The following is a 27,822-nucleotide window of genomic DNA, read 5'->3' as shown; positions in this document are numbered from 1 at the left end:
GCGAAGGATTACTCAGATCTAAATGCACAAATAATTGATTCAATTCTGATAAAAATTCATTCTGATTTCCTTTTCTTGCATTAACTGAAATAACAAATAGTTTATTATTATTTTTTAACTTAATAGACACGATAGTTTTTTCTAATATTGAATTATTGTCACCAAAACAAATATGATTAAAATTTATATTCTTTTTAATAATTATGACTGTACCTCCTCCTTTCTTTCCAATTGTCCTATCATTTCTAACGCAGTGAAAGTTTTTAAAAAATAATGTATGTTTATTATTTAGTTTAGTTTCATTTAAAAGAACCAAATCTGGATTTTTTTTAATTCAAGTAATTGAATTCTTTTAAATTGAATTCTTTTACTTATTAATGAATTGAGATTCATAGAAATGACCTTAAGATTTAAAGGTATATAAGAGTCTATTTCCATAAATCAGTACCGAGAAATAAATTTTTCAAGCAAATTAACTATAGAATTTAGTTTAGAATTAATAGTTTCTATCGAATTTTCCAATTTGTCAAGTCTAAATTGGCAATGAGTTAACAATATATTCATATCTGAATTAGAAGAATTAATTTGCTTTGAATTTACAATTTCTTTTTGTGGATTTTGTTGATTAGAAAGTATTTTGAGATGCAACTACATCAGCAAAAATATAATTAGGATTAACTAGTCTATTTATGCTATCTACTTTTTTTTATCACGCATCTGTTTTAAATTTAACTGTTTCTTTGCACTTTTATTTTTAAATTCCAATAATTTAGGGCAATCTCTATAAGAAACGGGATGACCCAAATTGTTGCAATTTATGCAAAAAAATTCATTATAATTATTTGCTGATATTTTACACTCGCCTGGCAAAAGATCCTCCTTACATTTTACGCCATGATATTTTAAATTATAATTAGCTGCTGTGTGATCAATCCTTTGACATCTCTTACATTGGATGATCTCTTTTCGTTTCAGTTTTTCCCAGTGCACTACATGATTGAATAAAAATTTGATTTTTGGAGTTGGTTCAGGTTGCTGGTAGATGAAATTTGGATTAAAAAGATTGGTAACAGTCGTCCTTGCATCGCTCTTCTGGTAGAGAATCTAGAGACTTTGACAAAGTAAATTATTGATGTTTAGATTTTTCAGCTCTTCTTGAACTTCTTCAACTTCAAAGGTATGATTCAGGTCCTTCAACAGATAGGTTGCATTTTTCTCTTCTTTCGGTGTAAAGACTAAAACTTAGAATTAGCTTGTAATAAAATTTCTTTGATTCTTTTGAAATTATTTAAATCATTAACAAGCAGTGTACGAGGGTAGTCTAAAAAATTTTGAGTCTTAACATGAAGATGACATTACTCGTCAAAACCATTCTAGTATTAAACCATTCTAGTATGCTTTGAAAGACTTTTGTGAAAATTTCATTTTAGACGCTCAGTTGTTGTTTGACAGTCGTTTGTGTCAGTCGATGTCAATGTTTTTGTAAAAATGGAAAAAATTGAATATCGTGCCGTGATTAAATTCTTACATTTGAAAGGCAATACGTCTGCGCAAATTAAAATCGAATTGGACGCTGTTTACGAGGATTCTGCCCCATCATTTGCCACCGTAAAAAGATGGGCAGCTGAATTTAAACGTGGTCGTACCAGCTTGGCTGATGATGAGTGTTCGGAACGACCAAAAACTGCGACCACCGCTGATAACATCGAAAATGTTCACCAAATGGTACTGGATGACCGTCGAATCAAGGTTAGAGAGATAGTAGAGGCTATGAGCATATCGAAAGAACGCGTTTGTCATATATTGACTGAAGAATTGGATATGTGCAAGCTATCCGCGCGTTGGGTGCCGCGCTTGCTCACTTTGGACCAAAAACGAATTTGAATGAATATTTCCAAAGCCCTGTTGGAGCGGTTCAAGCGAAACGAGTCAGATTTTTTGCGTCGATTCATAACTGTAGATGAAACTTGAATCCACCACTACACTCCAGAGACAAAAGAACAGTCAAAACAGTGGACTGCAAAGGGTGAACCTGCTCCGAAAAAGGTGAAGACGGTTCCATCAGCTGAGAAGGTAATGGCGACTGTTTTTTGGGATAGTCACGGAATTGTGTGTATCGACTATCTTGAAAAAGGTAAAACAATAATGGGAGCGTATTACGCATCATTACTTGATAAGCTGAAGGCAGAAATTGCAAAAAAACGGCCGCATTTGAAGAAGAAGAAAGTGCTGTTCCATCAAGACAACGCACCTGCTCACACTTCGGTGGTCGTCATGGCCAAAATTCACGAACTGCACTTCGAATTGGTTGACCACCCACCGTATTCACCAGATCTGGCCCCCAGCAATTTTTTCCTGTTTCCTAAGCTTAAAGTTTCGCTTGGAGGACAGAGATTTTCATCGAACGAGGAGGTCATCGCATACGTAAACGCCTATTTTGCGGAGCAAGACGCCAACTACTATTTGGAGGGGTTAAAGAGGTTAGAGTATCGATGGGAAAAGTGTATCAACTTAAAAGGAGATTATGTTGAAAAATAAAACTATATTTAACCGAAAAAATACTTGTTTCTATGTTAAGCTTAAAACTTTTCAGACTACCCTCGTATATATATATATATATATATATATATATATATATATATATATCCTTCTAAAAAATGTGAATAAAAAAAGTTTCATGCTTAAATGAAAAATGTGTTCAATTTGTTTAAAAATAAATTTATAATATACACAATATGTATCTTTTATTCCTTTCCTCCCGCAATAAAAATAATTAGCCAAAGAAATAGTCATAAGACATTTCGTAATAAGACAGCCGCAACGAGAGAGATAGTAGATATACCATAGAGAGAACCGCAACGGGAGAAAAAAGATGAGAACATGTGGATGCGGCGGCCAGCGCGACGGGGCGGCGGGCGTGGCGGCGGCGGCGGCCTCTGACGTCATGTCCACGCGTTCTGTCCACGCGCAATTTTTTTATATCATCTTCGCCATCTGTCTATCTATTTGTTTACCTATTTATTTAGCTATTTGTTTATCTGTTTGTTTATCAATTTGTTTACCTATTTGTTTATTTATTTGTTTATAACACCTTCGCCTTTGTAGCTACTTATCTACCTCCCTTCTCCCTCGTGACGTCATGTCCTTCGAGTCGCAATTTTTTACCTGTTTGTTTATCTATTTGTTTATCTACTTGTTTATCTATTTGTTTATCTATTTGTTTATATCATCTTCACCGAATCCTACTATCTTATCTAGTTCCCCCCTCCGCGGCTCATTTCAAAAGACCCCCGCGTCTACCCGCGCCCCCCTCGGAGCTCCTGGTTAGGACCAATGTAAATAACCAAACAAGGGGGCCCCATACCCCCGAGGGGGAAAGAGGGTGGGGGAAGGGGGTCAGGATCCCCGGGAGGTTCGCATCTGGGGGAGGTGGATCCCCCTGGTGGTCGGGGGATGATTTCTTTCTGGTGGTCGGGAGTGATTTTTTTCCCGGTGTCGCTTCTAGGGGATGGTTCTTCTCGCCGCGGGTCCGGCGAGAGGACGTCGCGTGGTCTTTTGGCGTCGTCCAGCGAGAAAATGTCGCGCGTCCTGTTTTTTAGGATGTCGCAGTGAGGCGCGCGTCCGGCGTCTTCTATGGAGCCTAGCGCGTCCTGTTTTTCGTGGCGACAGGAAGACGCGTGTCCTGCGCGTCCTGAGACGAAAGGATGCGCATTCTGTTTTTTAAGATGTCGCGGTTAGACGGCGTCTTCTACGGGATTTTGCGCAGGACGCCGCGGTTCTTCGGCGTCGTCCGCGAGTCCGGCGAAAGGATGTCGCGCGTCCTGTTTTTTTAGGATGCCGCGGTTAGGCGCGCGTCCTGTATCTAGGCGTCTTCTATGGGACCTAGCGCGTCCTGTTTCTCGTACGGGGTCTGGCCGCAGAAAGGCGCGTGTCCTGCGCGTCTCTGGGGCTTTGCGCGTCCCGAGACGAAAGGATGCCGCGCGTCCTGTTTTTCAGGATGTCGCGGTTAGACGGGCGTCTTCGCTTTACGCGTTCCGAGACGACAGGCCATCTTTTCGTCGGGAGAATGCCGCGGTTTGATGCGTCTTCGATGCTGCCTTAGAGTATATATTTCACTAAGGGTATCGACGTATCATTAGTTTGCGAGATGGAAAGTCAATCTAAAGTTCCGGAGAATCAATTGAAGGATCCGAAGATAATAACGCTCTTAGACGAACCGTTCGAGTTCTCGAGAGAGATGGAATGCGAAGTAGTGGAACAGGAAAAACGCGTGACGACAATGGAACGGGAGAGACAACCGACGATCGAGTGAGAAGAGGAGGAGGGGTATCGATGGAAGCCGACGCGATCAATTCGCTCAAGTTGATACACGCGATGTGGACGAATACGCATTCGACGATATGTAATTTGCGGCTGATGGCGTTCCTGTCTAGACATCTGGCGCTTCGTTGAAGAACGGAGCCGATTGCGCGTATACGCGAGCGTATGAGGAACGCTATACGTATCGTCACCGACGTGTGGAATCGGAAAGGCTCATTGAACTCGTACTGTTCGGGGGAGAGCATGGTTCGTTTCGTCGATGCCGGACGAGCGTGCGTCGCTTGGAGATCGAGCGAAGGAGACTTCCTTGAAGTGGATACAAGAGTACGGGGAGCATCTGGCACGTCTGGATATGACGAGGAGGAAGAACCTCGACGACGAAATTTGTGGCAGCGGTTTAGACGCGTTGTTCGTGTCGTTGTCTAGAGACAAGGAGGAGACTAATTGATTCGTTCAGTACGTGACAAAGTTGGAGGGTGGGCGACAGCTCGAGGCGAGATCTCCGGGCGAAAAGGGGACCGATTGCGAGTTGGTTCGACTGTACGTGTACAATGTTAAGGATATAGTCCTTGAAGAAAAAGAAGCGCAACTGGTGGAAACACGCGAAATTGAGAGTTCAATTTTTGAACTCCGTATCGGATCGGAAGAAGGAGTTGATAGAACGATCTGAGGAGAGTGCCTGGAGTGCGCGGGGAAGCGAGAAGTGTCGAGTGCGTCGATAGCGAGTAGGAATGCCGCACGAGAGAGAGATCTATGTACGCGCGATCGATATGAATCGTTGTAATACGATAAAAAGCTCGTACAAATCGTGAAAGATTGTAAAAGAGTGTGCGAGTTTGCGCAAATATATAACTATATATAAGTATATGTATAAGTGTAATAAATATATGATATATATATATATATATATGAAAATATATGAAAATATATGAAATATATGATATATATATATATATATATATATATATATATATGCTAAAATAAAAAAATATGAATTAATACACATCGCCATTAATACACATCGTTTTTATTCTCTTTATAATATAAACGTATAGACGCAAAAGATATAAAAAATATAAGATATACGATATATTATAAATATATACAGTATCATTTTCCTTATTTTTTTCGAATCGACGGGTACAATAAGCAAGGTCACTCTCGTCGAGCAATTCCGCGAAGAACGAATCGGACAAGATAAACTCGGAGAATGAATCCGACAGGATGACATATTTAACACTCTAATAAAAAGAGGAGCAAAAATATTGGAAAAAAATATTGGAAAAAAGATATTAAGACGTAGTAGTAGACGAGTTTTAAAAGAGTATACGAGTTTTAAAATAAAAAAATATGAATTGCATCGTTGTTATATAGCTATTCTAACCACGAGAGAAGGAGTTCCCTTTCCCTTCCTCGTTCGTTTACATATCTTAGAAACGAGAGGCGGGTCAGTGATTTGCCGGAAGTTTTCAATTAGCGATACCGAGGGTGATGTTATCGGGAACGTATGAGAGGCGAGACGTAGAATCGCGCGACGAAAAAAATCGTTCTAGGAGCGTTAATAACAGGAGGAATGACACAAGTTAAGGTAAATCATAACTGTTTCTCGAGTAATATTACAGTACTTGCATTGTAGTTCTTGAATCATGCGGTTCCGTCCTCCGTGCCCAATGTCTAAATAAGTGCTATGTAAAATATTAAATCAGTTCGTCTTGATGTACAAAATACAAGACAGGTTTTGATTCGTCTGTAATTCGTTTGATTAGTTTCTCGTTACCAGCAATGTTAACAAGATCAAACCGTTCTAAAAGCCAGTAGTGTATGGAAAGTTTTGTCCCCTTCTTACTGCTCAAAACATCTTTGGCTTCTTTGACAGCACGTATTCGATCCTTGCACTGATGAATGGTAAGAAAGGTGCTGTTATCTTTTTTTCTACTTACGAGACCGGCCAGCTTTTCCTTGAACGTTTTCCGCATTTCACTTACGTCCATGAAAAATAAACACGACTGAGAGGACAGAACCAAGGAGACGTCTATCAGAATAAAAGAATATGTAGGCAGATACAAGCGATAACAGATGAAGATAAAAGAATGTCAATTATAGGCAAAGTACAAGCGATGAAAGATAAAAATAAAAGAATATGAACTATGGATTCAATACACTGTCCAACGAACTGTGAACATTATATAAAATGTCCGAGCCATTTGTGAAATACCTGCCATTATACACACTGCCAAAAATTGGGCATTCTATGCAGTGTTCGATCATTTTACAAAACGCCCACGTTAAACACATTGACCGTAACAATCATATTATAATCAAATACAACAAAATAAATGATATCAACAAACTTATTTTTTATAAAAAAATCTTATTTTTTTATAAAAAAGTCGCCAAGTATACGCGCAGTGTGCATGTGAAAGATTATTATGTAAAAATGTTATTTTTTAATGGAAAAAAGTTCTTCTATTACTAACGCGAATTATATCCTCCTAAAAAAATAAAAATAAAATTTAAGGTTTATATTTTTTCACCCAAGATCTTTTTATTTTATTCAAGTTTATATTATATTTACAAAATTATACAATCTTATGTCTAATGGTCGAATAGTATATAATGTTCAATTCTAATATTTAATTATAAAAGATTTGATATCGAAGAAGTGGCGCCAAGTTATAGTTACATTATTTCGGAAGTTCAATATATTAGGTGTACAAAAAAGTTCTGACCTTTTTTTTTTGTAAAATTCAATCTTTATTCAAAAACAAACAAAAAAATATTAATCAGCGAAATATTCCCCATTTGCCATCTTTCGGGTAGCTTGCGAATTCCTTGACGATAGAAGCTCACTGGCTTCGAAGCGATAAAGTCATCAATGTATTTTAGTATCTCTTCAAATCTCGAAATGTATATCAGCCAAATGATGCTGCAGTGACCGGAATAGGTAGTAATCGGAAGGCGCCATGTCTGGGCTATACGCCACGTACGGGAGAAGTTCCCAGCCTAACGCAAAGATATGATCCTGAGTCGCTTTCGCAATATGTGGTCGAGCATTGTCATGAAGCAAGATCACTTTACGACGTTCTTAGCCAGTAAATGGCCTCTTTTCTTCTAATGCATCGCTCAAATTGGTCAATTGTCGTTGGTAGCGATTTGCCGTGATTGTTTCACCCGGTTGTAACAACTCGTAATACAACACACCTTTCCAGTCTCATCAGATACAGAGCAAAACCTTCTTGGCGTGGATATTGGGCTTTGGCGTCGAAGGTTGACCAGAGTCAACCCATGATTTTCTACGTTTAGGATTATCATAAAGAATCCACTTTTCATCGCCTGTAATGATTTTGTGCAGAAAATCTTTTTTCCGGAACTTTGAAAACAAAGTGAGTGCAGTGTCACGCCGACGATTTTTATTGTCTTCGGACAATTCATGCGAAACCCATCTGTCTTCCTTCTGAACCTTTTCCATCGTATGTAAACGTACGGAAATGATTTGCTGCGCCAAGCTGTTCTGCAAGCTCCTTTTCAGTTTGCGCAGAGTTTATATCCAGCAGTGCTTGCAATTCGTCCGTTTCAATCTTTTGAGGGCGTCCAGCACGCGGTTTATCTTCAAGATTGAAATCTCTGAAATCTCCTTGGCGAAATTTTTGATACTATCTTTTACATGTAGTATGACTTACAGCGTTCTCTCCATATGCAGCACAAATCATTGCAGTGGCTTCAGCAGCATTTTTTTTCAGATGAAACACGAAGTGGATGGAAAATCGAATATGCTCTTTTGTTATTGCCATCGCGAACACTACTGATTTTTGAGGTTATGTACATCAAACGCCAAACCGTATGGCATTTTAGAAGGCCAAATGTCAACGCTTTAGAACCGCAAAAGGGCGGGAAGATATATAAAATTTAAATTGTTATTTCGGTTATATGAAATCTAAAACTCAGAACTTTTTTGTACACCTAATACAATTGCTTTTAAAATATAAAACCCAGGATAAATATCAATGAAAAGCTTTTCATCAATTATATCTGGCGCATCATCAGTTATATCTTCTTAAAAAAATAAAGCTTAATAAAAATAAAACTCAAGTACATATCTTTACATTCAAGACTATTTCTATTTCAATCCAAATATTACAAAATTATGTCATTATACTGATGTTCAATGATAATATACATAATATATACTACTCACTTCTAATAACATGTATCATTTATATAAAAGATTTGATATCAAAAAAGTGGCATCAAGCTATAGTTACATTATCTGGAAAGTTCAATCTTTTTAAAAAAATAAAAATAAAAATTCGACACATATCTTTGCGTCCAAGAATTTTTCTATTTTCTATTTTAATTCAAGTATTATATTACAAAGTTATGTAATCTTATGTAATGTTCAAATAATATGACGCTATTCCACAGACATGCGCTGGTCATCGTTTTCTGGTCAAGAAACTTAATTCCTCTTACCAGGGATAGACCACGTGCGTCTGATGGGGAAATGAAACGAGTTTAAAAGAAATAAAGAGAAATTAAAATTAAAATTAAAATTAAATTAAAATTAAAATTAAATTAAATGTCTAATATGATTAATGTTGTACATGTTTTGAGAAGTAAAAGAAATGATATAAAAGAGTAATGTACATGTGTGTTATCGCGGGTGTTACAATCGTTCTGCGGTTATCAGGTAGGATTTTTAGTAGGGAGAATGTGAGTGTAAGAATGTGTTAAGATGTTAAAATGATTCTATTCGGGAAATACAACACATGAATATATTTTGCGAATAAATTTAAATTAGTAAAAATGAAAATATGGCATTATTTAGACAATATATGTATGTGTATGTATGTGATAAGATTAATGATGAAAAATTAAGGACGAGAGTAGGTTTGGATTTGTTCTAGAGGAGAGGCTGTGAGATCAAATAATCCAGGGAAATCTACTTCGAAATTGAAAAACAGAGGTTTTCCGGAGAATAAAGGACGGAGAGATAAGGAAATGATACGATGATAGGTTCGAGTTCGAATGCATAAAATGGATGTTCCCTAGAACCAGTAGAGAACTCAGGGAAAAGTTGGGAAAACGAATTGAGAGGAGATTCAGAAGAAGGAATAGTTGAGGTTGATTGTGAAAGAAGAGGAGAGGGAGATTCAAGAGCGTAGAAGTGACGTCAATAGTTCGGTAGATTGTTGCTCGTTTCGTGTTGCTTCTTTGTTTCTGTTTCTTTTTTGTTCTAAACGCCCGCCAGGCTTCACCATTATAATGACGACGAGGTCATTTTAATAAACAGGTCAGATTGTTAAACTTTAGAAGGTGGCACATTTGATTGATTCACTAAGAGGAAAAGAGAAAAATGAATAAAAAAAAATTTGGCACATGGTAAAAGCAGGAAAAGAAAGGTAAAACCGGGAAACTTCAAGAGTCTTTAACGAAATTTAGAAGTCTCAGAGAGTCTGCATCAGTATAAGAGGGAGAGAGAGAAGGGTAGGTAAGAACAACCGGGAGTCTTCAAAGGCCTTCAATAAAATTCGGAATCCTTGGCAGTTCGCACCGATATAAGAGAGAGATAAAAGGAAAGGTAAAGTAACCAGGAGCCTTCAAGGACCTTCAAACGAAAATCGAAGGTCGCTAGTAGTCCATATTGGTATGTGAGAGAGAGAGAGAGAGAGAGAGAGAGAGAGAGAGGGGGGGAGGGAGAGAGGGAGGGAGGGAGGAAGGGAGGGAGGGAGGAGGGAGGGAAAGAGGGAGAGGGAGAGAGAGAGTGAGTAACCGGAAGCCTTCAAGGACTTTCAACGAAATTTGGCGGTCCGCACCCTGGCAGTCCGCGCCGGTAACAGAGAGGGAGAGAAGAAAGATAAAAAGAGAAAAAGAAGAAAAAATAGGTTTAAAAAAATGAAGTGAGAATCCAAAAGTTCAGAATTGGAAAAATTCTATAATAAAAAACTTACTGTTGGTACTGAGGGTACGTTCTCGAACAATTCTCGATATTGTTTTGAATTCACTAATTTCATTTTATTATATAATTATTATATAATTCATTAATAATTTTATTATTTTTTATTTTAATTTTAATTATTTTAATTTTATTATTAATTTTGAAAGAATAAGGAATGCTGCATAGATAGTACTGAAGTACTTAACTTGTGACGATCAAGTGCTACTATAGAAGTGAAGAATGAGCCCGGACTTCAATGAGAACGAATGGCAAAAAATAATGACTATACTGAAAGAGAAACGAAGAATGAATCGCAAAAGATAAATGGCCCTGAATGAAAATTGAAAAATTAAGGCTCTGCGCCCCAGAAGAGCTCCGTTTTTAGAAGCCAGAGTCTGATTTTTATAGAGGAGGGATGTTGATTCTACAAATCTGGGATAGGCGGAATAAGACAGGATACAAGCAGATAGAATGTTTACGTTAAATATCATGTCTCGCTCGTGTCTGTTATATCCTTATGCTTGATATACAGACTTGCAATAGATCCAACCTGAGGATCACCTATAACAGAGGTGGTAAAGCGTGGCTCGCGAGTCATCCCCTTCATCGAACGCTGTCCTTTCTAACTTGATTCATCGGCCGATTTCAGTAACGGTTGTTAGTTACGATGATATGGGACTTCCCATCATAAACGAAATTTATATTTTTTTTCTTCGCTATACGACATAATGTAGCCAAGTCAATCGTATTGAAAATAAAAATAAGTCAGCGCGTCATATGCGCGCGAGATCGATCGTGACCCTTTACGTGAGCTCCTCAGTTGCGAGTACCTGAGACTATCAGATCTCAGAAATGACTGGACTGATTAAATTATTAATATATTCAATCGATTGAACTCGAATTACATGCAAAGAGAATTACATACATACGTTTTTTTTATTTTTTTCTTGTGCTACACATGCCCCATAGGCGAAAATATTATATTTTAAAACTGAAGAATGAACATTTTTATTTAAGAAATGTCATCTTCGTACAGTGAACTATATGTATTTGTTACGTCCGAGGTTCCGAAGGAAAGATAATACCTTCCGTCAGGAGGAGGAGAATTCGGGTGGACGCACGGAACCTTTTCTGTTCTCACAGAACGATGTCGTGAGGTCGATCCGCGAGTCGAACGCGCATTAAGGGGACAGGAATCGGATCAGCGTCGGTGACGTTATAACCCTTACCTGCGCCAGTGCTATCGGTGGTCCGTTTTTTGATCAGAGAACCGAATCTCTTTTATCAGGGATGGACCTCGTGCGATCCTCAGGGAGCCGTGAATGGTTTGGGGTCAAGTTTTAGGGTAAATAAATCGAGACGGAATTCGAGTTAACTGATTTAATAATAATAATAATAAAAGAATTACAATATGTTAATTCGCAAATTTTACTGTGTACATTAAAGTGTTGAAGTACTGGTTACAAAAAAAAATTTTTATACGTAAATTTTGAGTAATAATAAATAACAAACAAACAAAAGAAAATCTGGTATTTATATACCCAATTCTTCCAATTGGGGCAAAAAATTGATGATCGCGAGCATATCGATGGGATCGGATTGTAGGTGTGATGGGGGATCAGGGTGAGCGCTGCGGAAAACCTTGACTGGAACGAGGTAGGGAAGAGGATCACGGGAAATGTACATAGGGATGGTATCGTTAATTTGGTATCTTGAGATTTGAGACCAAAACTGGCTGTCGGGTTTGAATTTTCTTTTAATGAAAAAGGTGCCAGGAAGTGGATGGGTGGGAGAGCGGGGAAATTGACGGATGAGATAGAAGAACTTCTCCACGTCGAAGTTCTCTGGAGTACATTGTTTTTCTGCCCCGGAGCGGAGGGCGGTGGCGTACTGTTGTAAGGTGATATTAGCTAGTCTCGATTCTACGTCTATGAACTGCTCCGCGAGTTCTTTGGCGTGTCCAGTTTCGCGACAAATCCACTTATTTAACTTCTCCCGATGGTGTCGTCGCAATGCCCGTTTCGTTGGGTTGTTCGGGATGGCTTTCGTTCATTATGTAAATAAGAGTTAGATGAGAGAGAGAGTGTGAGATGAGAGTGGTAAAAAAAAAGAAATTGAGGAATCGTGATAAGGCAGTTTCACCGAATCAATCGGCGGCTTGCCAGGTTGGAATGTTATGGAATCAGGGGAGGCAGCTTCACCGAATTAATCGGCGGCTTGCCAAATCGGAGTGTGGAGAAATCGGGGAAGGCAGCTTCACCGAGTTAATCGGCGGCTTGCCAATTTGGAATGTTGGAGTGTTTTAATGAAACAAATATGTAGAGATTGCGAACCAAACAGCCAGTCTACCGCGGGAAAAAGTGATAAAGATGGACTTACTTTTGTTGTAGTGGCCGCTGGTGATGGACGAGAAGTGTAGTGGCTAGGCTGGATCGAGGATCGAATCACACGAAAAATATAAGAATCGCGCACAGATTCTAACTGAAAAAGATTTTTCGACAACCTCGGATGATCCCGTCCGTGAAGGCGTGGAGCAATGAGAAGCGAGAAGAGGGCGATCCGCTCCAAGTCGCGGTTTTTAAAGGGTTCCGAAGGGGTGGGAATATCTGAGGGCGTGATGGATTTCCGCGTTGGCTTGTTGAATGATAATTTAGAAAAATTGTGAATATAGAGGAAGGAGGGGAGCGGTGTTCTGTGAATTGTGGTTGTTTTTATATTTCCAGATTTCCTAGCGAATGATGGAATTAGTTAGTGAAAATTTTCCCGCCATTCCACACCCTCAATCATTCATTGGTGTGGCCGTCAACGGCCGCTAATCGTTTCTTCTTGATTGGCTTTTCCCTTAGTTTCCCCACCAATTTGGGGAGTGTCACCCTCGAACGATCCGATGCGTTTCTTATCCGTTAGGAATTTGCTTTTGTTAATATTTTTTATTTTTATTGGTATGTTATAAACTTGTCGGTGCCGACAAAGCTATCTATCGCAAGGATTATTCTTTTTTTATGATAGTGAGACGTATCTCGAGAGGAATTTTTGTGTATTTATTTAGGGTTTTTTTACATCATTTGAAGCGCTTCATTTTCTGATTAGCAGCTGTTATCTTTTTCCGAAAGAGAAGAATTCGTGAAGTCCCCCGGACGTAACATATTCATTTTTTTTTATTAGTGCATTCTTACTTACACATTTATACATTTAATTTAATACATTTGTTATTATTAACCAGTTCTGCAATATCAACTTCAATTTGCGTTATAACGAGACGAAATTGATGTTCCAACGATTCATTAGTCAATTTATTACAACAAAGTTGAACAAATTTAATATATTTTAATACAGAAAATGTGCTTTCACAAATATATATGTCCGAAAAAAGATTTTATTTTAAGAGCAAAGTCAATGAGTTTTGGATATTGATCTTGTGATATGATTTCAAAAATTGTAACATTTATTTTTGTTCTCGATAGCATGAACGGATCATTTTGCAAAATGCACACTTTTTCTTGAAGATCATTTCTAAACATGTTCAAGATTTTTCATTGGATTATTGAAGAATTAATTCTGTTTTTAGAGATTTAAAATCTATAAAACGACAGTTAAACTCATTGGAGACTTCATCAATAATGGATGTAAATCTTTAAAATTTTACTTCCTCATATTTTTGTTTTAATTCATAGCAACTCGGGAAATGATAAACGTTTTCCTTATCTAATTGTAATTTAAACAACGTAAGTTTATATCGAAATCTATTGATATCTGCCAAAATATTAGAAATAGTGCATCCTTTCCCTTACAAATGTAAATTTAAATTATTTAAATGATTTGTGAAGTCTGTTAGAAATGCTAATTCTGATAAAAAAAATGGATCCTTTAATTTATTTTCAAATTTTGTAGTATCCGACTTTACCTTTTTACTCAGAAACATGCCAAGTTCTTTTTTAAATGCAAAAAAACGAACTAAATATTTTCTTGCGCTCAGCCAACGAATTTTAGAATGAAGAAGTATATCTCCGTATTTTGCGTCCACTTCTTCCAAAAATGTTTTCAATTTTCGATGAGTGATCGGTTTTCTCCGCGTATTATATTTGTAATTGTTGTTACATCTTTCATTACGGAAAGCATTTTCACTTTTCCCATATAATGCTTCCTGATGAATAATGCAATGAAAAGTTAAACAATTTATTCCGTTTTTTCTTAACTGATCAACAAAGCCACTTTCGCTACATAGTCGATGATCGGTACAAATTGCAGAACATTTATGGAAACCACCGATTTCGTCGACGCATTTTTTAATGACATTAAAAATATCCAAACCTGTTGTTGTTCCGAGCAACAAAACTAAAGCAAGTAATTCTTCATATACAGAAAAATCGTCCACACATTATTATTACACGAATGAAAATTAGTAGTTGGCTGATATCTGTTCGGTCAGTACTTTCGTCCACATAAAAAATAATATCGACAGTTTGCAACTAAATTTTAGTTTTTTTTTATGTTACGGCCCATATCAAGAATTCGGCTTTTCACAGTGTTACGTGACAAAGCAGCTATTTTAAAATGTTCAGCCGCATCGTCATGACCAAATCTTTTTGTTATTTCTATTGCACATTCTTTAATGACTGTATCCTCGCTGAAGCATTTCTGAGCTTTCGCTAATTTTAAACATACTACATATGAGGCAATTAAACTCTTGTTTTCAAGATTTGATGATACAGATCCTTGCATTTCTTTTTCTATTTCATTCACTAAAGCGTGTCGCTCATTATCAGAATAATTCCCGTATGTTGCTTTATGGAGGGAAGAAAAAATATCGAGCAAGAATGCTATTTTTATTTTGACTTAAACAATTTTTACATATTAAACATTGGGGTTTTTTGTCAGAGTTCTGTACAAAAAAATACTTAATCTCTTACTCGTCATTGAAAGGTTTTCGGTGCTCTTTCTCTTTGACATTTTCAGGAATCGTAATAGAAAAATAATCACAATAATAATCAGAGTAAAAATAGAACGAAATAAAAAAAAGAATAAAACTAAAAACAGAATAAAACAGAATAAAACTAAAAAAAAAAACAGAAAGTAAAATAGAACCAAAAAAAAAACAGAATAAAACCAAAAAAAAATAGAATGAAACCAGAATAAAACCTGAAAAATAAAACAGAACGAAACCAGATCAGAACCAGAACAAAACCGTAATTCGTAATAATCAAAATTAATTCAAGCAATAATCAAAATTATAACCCGAACAGCCTAAAAGTGAATAAATCACAGAGCACAAGCGGATCTACGAAACATTTTTTTATATCCTGCTGCGTTATTTTTTAATTACGTAGTAATTAGACTTCATGCGACTTCTGTTGACAGTCGCTTGAATTAATCTATCTGAATTGTATTACAGTCAGGAAAATTTTATAGATGAAAAAACCTATATATGTACTCTGCCGAAATTTGGATGCGCTTGCAATTTTTTTGCATCTTACGAAAAATTAAGTACAGTAAAAAAGAATCATAGAAAAATTTTTAATAATGTATTTTAAAGATCAAAGACAGTATTTTAAATCTGTGTTTGAATTTCACTTCTATGATATTTTGTTCCTAAATTATATAAAATTGAAAATTGATATTTTTGTAATATTTTTGTTTTACTTTGAAGCGCTGCAGCACTGATTAAACATCATCGGATAAAATTTAACATAGAAGTATATTAGGCCTTTTAAACATTAAAATGTTTTGTGAAAAATATTGATATGATTTTTAACAACGATATCCAACTTTTTATAAAAAGACTCATTTCTTATAAAATGTTTTCAACTTTGAAATTAAAGGGTTATTGAAAAGGAAGAAAAGAAAAAAATGTTTTCTATAAAATAATAAACAGATAAACCTGGCTAAGTTTATAACGACACCCGACTCACCCCCCTCAATTACTAACAATTTAACATTATTTGAATAATTGTTAACAGTATTAAAAGTCCCCGACCGATCAACCGTCGGGGCGCCGACACGGCGATCCGTCCGCGATCCCACCGTCGAGAAAAGCCCGTCGAACAGCGGACGCGGCAAACCGATGATCACGCGGCTTCACGTGCGCGCCGCGTGAGACAATAAACACACGACGAGGCCACCACCGCCGGCCCCGCTACCGACCGCGCCACCGAACATCCTCGCGGAATTCCCGTGCGCGTTCGGCGAATTATCGCGGAGATTCCGACGAAACATCTCCCGGAAACTACCCCGACCCGAGTCCGGCCGATCCATTCCCGACGAAACCCGACCGATGGCCGGCTCGGGTATATTAAGCGAGTCCGGGAGATAAACGAGACCGATTCCCAGCGAGACAGTTACCAGTCCGACACTGCTCTCGATATTCCGAATCCTCTCCAGAAAAAGCGATCTAGGGTGCTACCTATCGTGCCAGGAGCTTCTGGCCGATCGCTTCTCTAAATATCCACCAGCGCACAAGTACTCACAGGTTGAGGAGCTTCTCAACCTGGGCTCCACAAAGAAAGCCCTTGTGCACATATTCCTTTGGCGATCGAGAAACAGGGAGCTTCCTGCATTCGAGACGTCATAAGCCTTACACACAGCTGATCCGTCATATCAACACTCGCAGCTGATCCGTCAAAACAAGCCGGCCGACATCCCCGCGCACCGTCGCGCCCGCGCCGCGCCTATCGAAGAACGCGACGAAATTCGGAGAACCGACCGCGAGCAAAAACGATTGTATATAATACGTGGAAACCGCGCGTCTCTTCGCCGTACCAACGGCGAAATACCTGTAAATACATGTAAATATAAAAAGCCAGTCAGGCATTGTAAATATAAAACTAGAAATATCAAAAGACACGATAATTTATTTCTCGTACCGAATCCTGACAAAACCGATCGACGCTATCCTGCAAAACCGAGCGACGCGGAGATAGAGACGTTTTAAGTTTAACAAAATTGATAAAGATGAAGGGCATGTAAGACCTGGATCTTCTTGTTTAAAAATTGGAAATTTTTAAGCAAGATTATTGACCAATAATAAATTCTATAAAGTATTTGCATAAAATTTGTTCAAAATTTTTTAAAAACGTTTTTTCGACCATCAATAATTTTTATTAAAAAATACAATCTTATCTACTTTTTATAGTTTCTGCAGATTAAAAGTTAGAAATTCCGATAAAACATACATAAATTATATGTATTATATGAGTAGCTATATAAGGCCGATTCTAACTCGGGAGCTCCGAGGGGGGTAGAGGGGTTCCGCGACGCGGGACACTCCATAAGCGATGGATGCAGGATCCGCGGGGCAAGGGAGGAGGGAAGTGCGTCACTAGGCGCGGGGTCCGCCGCCGCCGCCGCCGTCACTGTCACCATGTTCTCTCTCTTACCATTTTTTCTTCTTTCTTCCTTCCTCTTTTCTTAAGTTCTCTTTCTTTCCACCAAGATATCTCGTTTTGCCTTGATATTTTTTTGTAATTTTAATTTTTTAAATTAATTATTTTATTTAAAATTAATTATTTATTTAAAATTAATTATTTTTTTAAAGGAGATTTTTTTAAATATTACTTAGTAATTTAAATTTATTATTATGATATTATTAGTGATAAATTTATTATTAGTGATATTATTATTCGCGACAAGATGCGTCGCGAACGCGACTCATTATCGCAGCGCAACCTGAAACCGCTGAATTGAAAGGAAGAATGGAGAATAAATCGAGTAATATTTATCATAATATACATTTATTGGTCATGTAATGCATAGTGTACAATATTATCTATTGCGTATGCTGATTCACAATCTATAATCGAAGTTTTGTTCTTAATTTTATGGTTGATATTATTTATTTTTTATCTACTTTATATATTATTTGATACACTCCGAAATTAGATATCACATGCGAAAATATTCCACATAGGTCGACGGTATGAAATATATATCTTTAAAACGGTAAGATCATTTTATCGGACACGTGTTAAAAATTACAAACTTGCAATTTTACGTAGGTCAATGAAATATATTTTATTAAACATAAATAGCATAACGAAACATAACGAAATATAAAAAACATTAATTTAAGAATGTAATATGATAGAATACAACATGTACAATATGTTAGAAAATAAATTCTAAAATACTGAAATTTTAAAATATAACATATAAAATGTAAGAAATATTATAAAATATTATTTAGTAACTTAAATTTAATTTTCTTCGTCTTGTAATATATCTATCTCATCTAACCAATAATATTTTTCATTATTAATTATAAACTCTTTAATACACTCGCGACAATCTGAAGCTACATTATATTCCATTAAAAGTTTATGACAAATAAAACATTTTCTTTTTAATTCATAATTTTCTGGCACTACTTTACATAATGTGTGCCAGTTTGTTATTGCTCGAACACGATTAAAGTCTTGCACTTCTGCATGAAAGCAGTCTTCGTATATTCTTCGAAAAGGAGCGTCATCTTCTCTGTAGATGACACTGGCAGAGTTTATAGCTTTTACGCATGTTCCCAGCAGAAGTGGCTCGTAAGTTTCCGAATACTCTTCCGGGATGACTCCGTCTACTGCTTTCACGCTTTCTTGGCTCGTTGGCGGTTTCATCTTTTGATTTTATTTCACAATTAATATTATATTTTATTTAACTCACAAATTTTTTTCTCTTATAATATTTACCTTATAAATTACTCGCACGCACTTAGTATTTAGTCAATAGAACTTGCACTTAATACTTGATGAATCGAGTCTGAACGTCTACTGACGGTTAAGGATGACACTCCTTCGTCTTGTCGCTGATACATGATACGCTTTGCATCTTTCTTATCTTTTAGAAATACGGATTGACGTCGCGAGATTTATGTTAATGTCTTCTTTTTTCACTGACTATAACAAATAAAAACAAAGAAGTTATTTAAAATTTAAAAATTTATTGTAAATTTAAAATAAATATTCGTACCTTTATAATTTATATGTAGCATTTATGTGCTCTATAGTTTTAATTTACACATATAGAACACATAACATTATTTGATATAGCGGAGTTCTACACTCGGTACAAAATACTCCTTCCATTGTGCCAAAAGAGTCAATTTCGTGTATACGAAGAACATTAATGTACGAATACAAGTCTCTAATTCTCACAAAATATTCTGTACAAAATCTCGAATTAGAATTTCCAGCTGAATAGTAAAATGTAACGCGGCACATTCTTCTTAGTTCATTTACTGCATTAATTTCACGTTGATTCAAGAGTTTATGTTTGAAACTCATATTAAAGTCAGTATCATCACTGTCATAATCAAAGTGTTCGAGCACTTCTTTATCAATATTCATTGCATCATCGTCGTCATCACTATCATCATCACCATCATCAATGTCATCAACAACATTATCATCATCGTCATTTTCATCTTCAATGTCCATAACTTCATCCTCAATATTATCTTCATCTACTAAATCAATCACTTCAATTTCTTCTTGATCTGCTACTATCACTTCTTCATTCACTAAATCTATCACTTCGATTTCGTTTTGATTATTTGCCACTACTTCTTCATCATTAATTAATATAACATTATTATCAGCCATAATATCTTTAATTTCTAACAGTAGATTCAGAAGTCTCGTTCTCTCTTCCGTTTATATATCTCAATTACTGACAAAAGTCTCGGTTTCTTTCGTTTATATATCTCAATTTCATATATTATATATCTCAATTTCATATATTATATATCTCAATTTCATATGTTATATATGTGTATGTACTATCATTTGTGTCAAGCTAGCAGTTTTTGCATTTATACTTATATTTAGCATCTAAACTACAATATATACATGGATAGGGTAAAGGAATACAACACATTAATGTTTAAATATTTTTTATTTTAAAAATTTTTCTTTCTGGCGTTGTAACCACTAGTTAAATATTTTAAATACATTTTGTAACGCGCAATGTTTCGAATGTTTTACACATCGAAAAGTATTGTTAACATCTAGATTATTCAACGATTCTAAATCTTTATAATCAATATCCAAGGTTTCGATGATGACATCATTCCTCGCATCGCTATCGAGCATATTTGTCAACCATTCTTTCTTCTGACATCCTTTAAGGTATATGAGAGCTTCATCTTCTATGTCAATCACAGGTATTGTAATCAAACGTTCCGCCATGCTATATGGAATCATTCCGTCTTCCCATCGCAAGCCATGGTGATTTACAATCAACCAGGAAGCACAAGATTTATCGGATTTTGTAAGGAGATGCCACGGTATAGGACTTGCAAAAATATAATGAGAGAGAATTGTCCCCTTTCTCAACACAGCCACTTCCTTCACGACAAATCTTCCGACGACGAATCCTTGCAGATCCGCAAACTTTGGAACGATCATGACGAAAAAACAATTCCTTTGAGACTACGCTTCATCGACAAATACATCGGATTTTTATTCCTTTCTTATATTAAAAAAGACGGGATATTTGCAAACATTGCAGTTACATAATCTTGAGCACTACATTGGATAATGGGCAATACTCAATAACGCGATCGTGAAAGATGAGACAATAAGCGGTAGTATTCAGCGGTACATTTTCTTTACAATCAAATTCTATTCGTACATCTACAGTAGCGCTCTTGATGGACTCGTTTTGTCGCGAGCAGTCAATGACCACAATAGGTCCTTTTGTCAAAAATGTTCCTACGGTGAAAAGCGTAACAATCGTATCCGTAATATGATTTACGAAAATGTGCATACATGTCAAAGAAGATGGTGTATCTATTTTTGTTAAAATCTAGATTTAAGTCGTCGTACGGATAAAATTCGGAATTTAAATAAAGTTTCACATTGGTCAATTTACAGTCATCGAATATCATAACATCTTTAGACACGTTATTCTTTCGGCCCGCCTGCAGAGCAAAGATAACATACCACGGTTTCTCTAGCTAAGTCGACGTTTTTACAGCCCACGAATGTTTGGTTGTACTTTATAATAAAGGATACTCGTATAAATCCCACGAGCGAAAATTCATGCTCAGATATCACCCACTTTCCAAAGCTCGCAACAAAGATAGTTTATTGATTTCATTCAACATTACATGAGGCATTCGCCACTGTACTTTGAATAATTCTATTTTCGGTTCCATCGTCGAAACTTCCATACAGTTGTTGTCGCTGCGCGCTCGTATCAGTATCAATTCATGACGAGTGTTAACAACCACACGTTTGTAATTTTCGCAAAAGCCAAACAACAGATTGAGTGGTACGCAAAAATTAATCCTTCCGATATGGTCGATAAAATATCCCATCCTGCGTTTCGCAAAATTAGCGCCTTGTCATATGTCAGCGATACATAATTCTTGATTGTACTGGTTATTCCGACGTTTCTGTTGCGATTAACCTCCACACCATTGAGTTCGTATCGAATTTCATCAAATATAAATGCTACACAATTGTTTCCAAGAGTTGTCACTGATTCATTATTTTTCTTCTTTATCGTCAATTTTCCTTTGACATTGAGAAAGCTTTCGCATGGCAAGATGTATAAATCTTGCTGTTGTATAGGTATTCTTATTTCATCGTTATGTCCAAACATCGTGTTTGCGTACGGATTGTACGTGTGAGTCTCAATCTTGATGACGCAATCATCAAAAACCACTTCCAATATTTAAGATATCAATCATTTCGAAGGATGAATCTTAATGATCTTAAAAATTTAATGTTGGATATGTTAAGTTTCTTTTTACCGTATGATTTAGTACTCTTAGTCGTCGCCTCAAAAATTGTGTCCTTTATTTGTTTCACCTGCTCGTTCAACACTAGCATTTCATTCAACACCCTTGTTATCGCTGTCGTTTGCGTATATGCAATCTAACGATGATTTCCTCTCCGCGAAAATCGAGCAATCGGTCATCTTGATCCACAATGCGTATCGTTAAATCTGTAATGCTCCGTGCGATGATCGGAAGGTAAATGATTTGCGTCGGTGTTTCCGATATTTTATATCCTGACGGCACGCTCGGTGAAAACTCATGTATCGTATGTACGCACTTGTCGTTGCTGTACGCACCAGCAGTCATATTACATTCTATGCGAATGATATTTACGTTGACGATCGGTACGTCTGATTCGTGCCATTGTTGCGGCTCCAGCATACGATTCGACGAAAATCCAAGCAGCGATTCAATGTTGTCAGGTTTGACGAAATTTATTCGATAAGCGCACTTGATCTCGCTCTTCATCGTATTGTTATTAGTTCGAATAATCAGTGGACACTCGTTCCCTTCATCTTCTCTTTCGAGCATCTTTTTCACAACATCGTTGAGACGAGGATATTGTTGCACGTTTTAAATATCTGCTTATGTCATGCAGTTCGTACTATCCTTCGGGAATGACAATTTTTTTGTCGTCTTGGTAAAAATAAAATTTGTTATTAGACAATGTTACATTCGGTATCGCGTGGTACGTCAAAATCTGCCAGACCGAGTTCGTAATCACCATCGCTCAAATCTATGGCTGGAAAGTAGCTTACCGAGAGCAGACTACTCTTACTGTCAACGTAAACGTTAGTGACATGTTTGATCGAATACTGACTTTATACAACGCAATGTCGTTTCTTAAATTGATTGTCAACTCTCTTCAGAAACTGCAGGCATAGTTGTTCACAATTGCTTTGATCATACCGTTGATATGCTGTGCGATTATATTCGATGTATGTCTTTTCTAGATATCGTACCAATTCCTTCGGTAGTTAAAGATTGCCAAAACTATCAAAATAAATAACTCGATCCCCTCCTCTTTGCATACGCTACTCAATGAGTACCTGGTCCCTCAGCATTATCTAAATTCAAGATACCGCTCTCGTTTCGATGTACTCCTGTAGGTAGTACGCATAAAAACACCTCTAAAATACTGAATGCGCATACGCGTTGCCAATTGTTGTAGTTGTATGTTGGTAGTTATACCTTTAGGAATTTTTAACGTCTCTTTGACGTTTTTTTTTTTTTCTTGAAGAGGCACCTCGTCCACGCTTGTACGGAGCGAGATAAAGTCCATGACCTTCCATAGCACGATTATGACGTTTCAATTCTTCTAGTTGACGTTGTGCAGCTTTGTTATCGTTCACTGCCTTGGCAACTCCCGCCGCTCCACCAACCAATGAACCGAGAACTCCCAACAATGGCAGGATAGATAGGATACCACCGCGTTTCGCTACTGGAAGTATTCTTTTATTCATGGCTTCTTCTTCATTTTCAAACCCATGCCGATTTTTGTCTTGGCCTTCATGGCCGCCCAGACAGCTGCGGCGGCAGCTCTTTCACCCAGAGTCAAATCTCTCGCGATACGTTTTCGCGCTTTTGCGGCGAGTATATTGTCGGCTACGTGTCGTTTAGCGAAATCGTTGCTTTGTGAGTAAGCTATACCGTGTTCGCGGCACGCAGCATCCAATATATTAATTCCTCGATCCTCCAGCCAACTGCTTTTTTAAATGCGTTCCAGGACCGCAAAATTGATATCCGGAGATATGCAATTCGAAAGGAAGCGCATTTATCGCTCGATTTAACAGACCTCTGCCTCTCGCTGACATTCGTCACAATTCTTTATCAACGGTGTCGGACCGTCGATGTGTGTGCGTTGCCACAGTTATAATGTTCAACGCAGCGACGATGGAGGTTCAAACCTCCAAATCCTTCTTTATATGCTCGGGCAGCTTGTCCCACAAGAGATCTATGCAGTTTTAAAATTCTCGTAATAAAACAACTTTCGGTATATATTGTAACTGTTCGGATGTTATATTGTAAATATCGCAGCTATCTGACACGATAAGAAACATTTTGATTACTGCGCGGTTTCGCTCCATACTCCTCTATAAATAGATCCGCTTTTTCTACACCGTTTTCAGTTATTGTCGTTGTAGGGAGACAAAATGCAATTCGTGCGACAATCACAGACGATCAGAGTGATTAATTTAGACGACAAAGTACAACTTGGAAGGAAAACACGCAAACATGGAAACATGCTTCCTATTTTTATACGTGGTATCATATGTGGACCATCAAATTGTGGCAAAACAAACGTGTTGATGTTTGCTGGAGAGTCCACACGGTGTGCGCTTTGAAAACGTGTACATATATTCTAAATCACTGCAGCAACCGAAATATCGATACTTGGAAAATTTATTAACATCGATAGAAGAAATTGGTTATTTTACATTCTCCAATAATAGCAACGTCATTCCATCGAGCGAAGCGCTTCCATCTTTATCTTTGATGACGTGGCGTGCGACAAGCAAGATACAGTAAGAGAGTATTTTGCAATGGGCCGTCATGCTGACGTCGATTGCTTTTATCTCTGTCAGACGTATGCAAAGATACCCAAGCATCTTATATGCGACAACGCAAATCTGTTGATTCTATTTAAACAAGATGATACCAATCTAAAACATGTATACAACGATCACGTAAACACTGATATGTCCTACGAAGATTTCTGTGAATTGTGTCGCAGTTGTTGGCAACAAAAATATGGTTTCGTAGTGATAGACAAAGACAGAACGCTTGCTAATGGACGATACAGAAAAGAATTTAACGATTTTGCGATACTATAATGTTGTTATTGATACGTTAGTTGTTATTGATACGTCGACTAGACAATGTTTACGAACATGGATAATAACGAGGAGATTAGAGATCGCGAGAAGATAGTAAAGCAGATTGCGAAAATGAGCGATTCAATTCGCAAGAAGTATCGCGCCTTAAAAACGGGTAAGATGGAAGAGGCTATTGCTGTGGAAAGACAGTTCAAATTGATTGTCGAACCTTTGATTCAAATTGTTGAAAATACCGGCGGTGAAGAACCTAACTATAAGATGGAGTCTAACGTGACAAGGCAGACAAAACGAAAACGATCGCAAAATTTAGATGATTCACTGATAACTTCTATTCCACGAAAACGATCAAACGCTTTATCGGATGTATCAGTGATGACCTCTGTTCCGATTAATGTCACACATCATGCAACACCATATGAACAGCCTTCGAACAATATTTTGTCGAAGATGTTTTCAAAACTACCAACGAGTCACTGGTGATATCTGTTCGACGTCAGTTACAAACCTCGGAAGGTCTAGAAACGTTGCAAAATCATTTCGGTCCACTAGGACAAAAATACATGGGAGTTGTTTTAATCGGAAACAAGGATATAGATAACGTTTATGGTGTTTATTTCACCAACGATGGATTGATGCTTGGTGATAAGTGTTTCGATGTAAGCAAAGATGACAATATATTTATAAATGGAATAAGATACTTGGGAACGGAAGGTCTTTACGAGTTAATTTTTAAAAAAGTACCTGACGATGAATTGTACACTGAAGAAGATAAACAGAAATACAAAGATTTTGCTACTGACAAACGCGAATAGACGTAATCATAATATGCTTAATCCAGTTATGGATAATAAAGGATACAAATACAAGTATGTAATCGCACCCCTTCTATCCCAAAAAGTCGGAAGAAGTATACCACGTGTCATGACACTAAACGATAATGCCATCGATTACGTGCATTGGGATGATCCAAATGAACTTGTAGATCGTCTCCGATTACTCGAGGCTTCGCGCCAAGCTGGACACAACGCTCACGACAACGAGATATAGTCAATTATCGAGGAACTTGTTGAAGCTGATCTCATTATAAATTGAACCGCGTGTCAAGGAAATGAGTCATTTAACAAGTGTCGAAATGCCAATCAACAAGTTTGGATCACTTGGAAGAAGCGGAGCGGAATCATACTACCAATGGAGTGGATTAGTTAGAAATTACGTGCGCGATAACGCTCTTTGCGTGGTCGCAACCGACTTTGATGCAAAGTCACGCAAAATTCGACGTGTAGCGTTACCGGTAGATGATGGCGACGTTGTAAATAAACGGTACGTGGAACATAGTGTACAAATTTTGAAGGATCGACAGAATGAAATCGAGAAGAAATTGATTGCGTTCCAAAAGGACATGCAGATTATTTTAAACGAGCTTCGACAAATGATGATTACTCATCGCACCGAGAATACGTAGATAAGAATATATACCAAATTTTGTGTTATTTGCGTGTCATGATGTTCGAGAAGAAGAAAAATTCTGAGAAGCAGTGGCTAGGGCAGAGGAACTGCACGCTCCGGTGAGAAGAAATTTTCCACGAAGACGTATCATAGTATGCGGATACGATGATGCAGGCAGATATAGTCGAAATGCGACTTTATACGCGATTCAACAAAGGTTATCACTATATCCTCACTATTATCGATGTGCTGAGCAAGCACGCATGGGCCGTACCGCTCAAGACCAAGAATGGAGACGAAGTTGCAAGAGCGATCGAAAAGATAATTCGAGACGATGGAAGATGTCCGAAAAATTTGCAGACCGACAGAGGAAAGGAATTTTATAATGCAAAATACAAAAAGTCATAAAGAGACACGATATTAATCACTATTCGACATATTCTGTAATGAAAGCATCAATCGTCGAACGGTTCAATTGCACGTTGAAAAATGACATGTGGAAGATGTTTACTCATAATGGTAATTATAGATGGCTCGACTTGTTACCACGTCTCGTCTCGGCGTATAATACGCGAAAGCATCGAACTATCGATATGCGACCCATCGATGTTACTCCCGCAATCGCAGACAAACTCTTGACCACAGTGTATAATCACATAAAAATTGCTGCACCCGCACGATTCAAAGTAGGTAATTCGGTACGTGTGAGTAAATTCAAGACAATATTTGAAAAAGATTATATACCAAATTGAACCACGGAGGTGTTTAAGATCATCAAAGTTCAGAAAACTAATCCCGTGGCATATCTATTGCAAGATTCATGTGGAAAATCAATCGCTGGAGGATTCTACGAATACGAATTGCATCGCGTTGTAAATCCCGTGTATCTCGTTGAAAAAGTAGGCAAAAGGGGGAACGAGGTTTATGTTAAATGGTTGGGATTTGATAATTCGCACAATTCATGGATACATAAAAGTAACGTGTTGTAAAATAAATTTAATACAAGTTTCTTTATACATGTATTACAATTTATTATAGAAGTAAAATGAATTTTTATTTACAATATATAAATATATATTATACAAAATAAATGAGTTTTTTATTTATAAGATACGTATTATAACAATATTTTATAATGTCCCCATGGCAGTGTGTCGGTAGAGTCGGGTACAATGTATCGCTTATCATCGAACTTAGAGCAATTTTTGTTTCGGATATCGTATATACTTTATGCAATTTTGATTTTATACAAGACTGCTGTCGTGTTATTTCAATCTCGTCTTGCAAACACTGTGTGTAATCAAATGTTATCAATTTTGTTACTACGTTATTTTTGATGCCTTTCACTTTTTTCGTATCATTTTTTTCATCAACACGTACATTTTTGCTCTAAGCCCTACGAATTCAGTCATAATTGCACCATTGTTTTCGTTCTTCATCAAACCTGGTATCTTTTTATTAGCAAGTGGAATACCGTATACATTATCAACCGCATAATCACTTGTGTTGAATCTTTC

General features: G+C 37.1%; 1 protein-coding gene and 2 pseudogenes across 1 annotated transcript; 1 reads left to right on the top strand and 2 right to left on the bottom strand.

Moving 5' to 3' along the window:
- Positions 1-17,965: 17,965 nt before the first annotated feature.
- LOC148934798 (uncharacterized) lies at positions 17,966-19,839 on the bottom strand. Its single transcript, XM_089083077.1, has 2 exons — positions 18,928-19,839; positions 17,966-18,855 (listed from the first exon to the last, which is right to left on the bottom strand). Exon 1 carries the CDS (start codon positions 19,837-19,839, stop codon positions 19,252-19,254), a length of 588 nt encoding a protein of 195 aa, XP_088939203.1. The 3' UTR covers positions 17,966-18,855; positions 18,928-19,251.
- LOC148934797 (uncharacterized) lies at positions 17,966-20,643 on the bottom strand (annotated as a pseudogene).
- Positions 20,644-23,700: 3,057 nt separating this feature from the next.
- Positions 23,701-27,594, top strand: LOC148934796 (uncharacterized; annotated as a pseudogene).
- Positions 27,595-27,822: the final 228 nt, after the last annotated feature.

The sequence above is a fragment of the Pogonomyrmex barbatus genome, unplaced genomic scaffold (assembly GCF_055798465.1).
Source record: "Pogonomyrmex barbatus isolate J1 unplaced genomic scaffold, ASM5579846v1 scaffold7, whole genome shotgun sequence".
Taxonomy (NCBI): domain Eukaryota; kingdom Metazoa; phylum Arthropoda; class Insecta; order Hymenoptera; family Formicidae; genus Pogonomyrmex; species Pogonomyrmex barbatus.
Note: the sequence above shows the minus strand (reverse complement) of the source record. Positions and strands in the feature narration are given on the sequence as shown.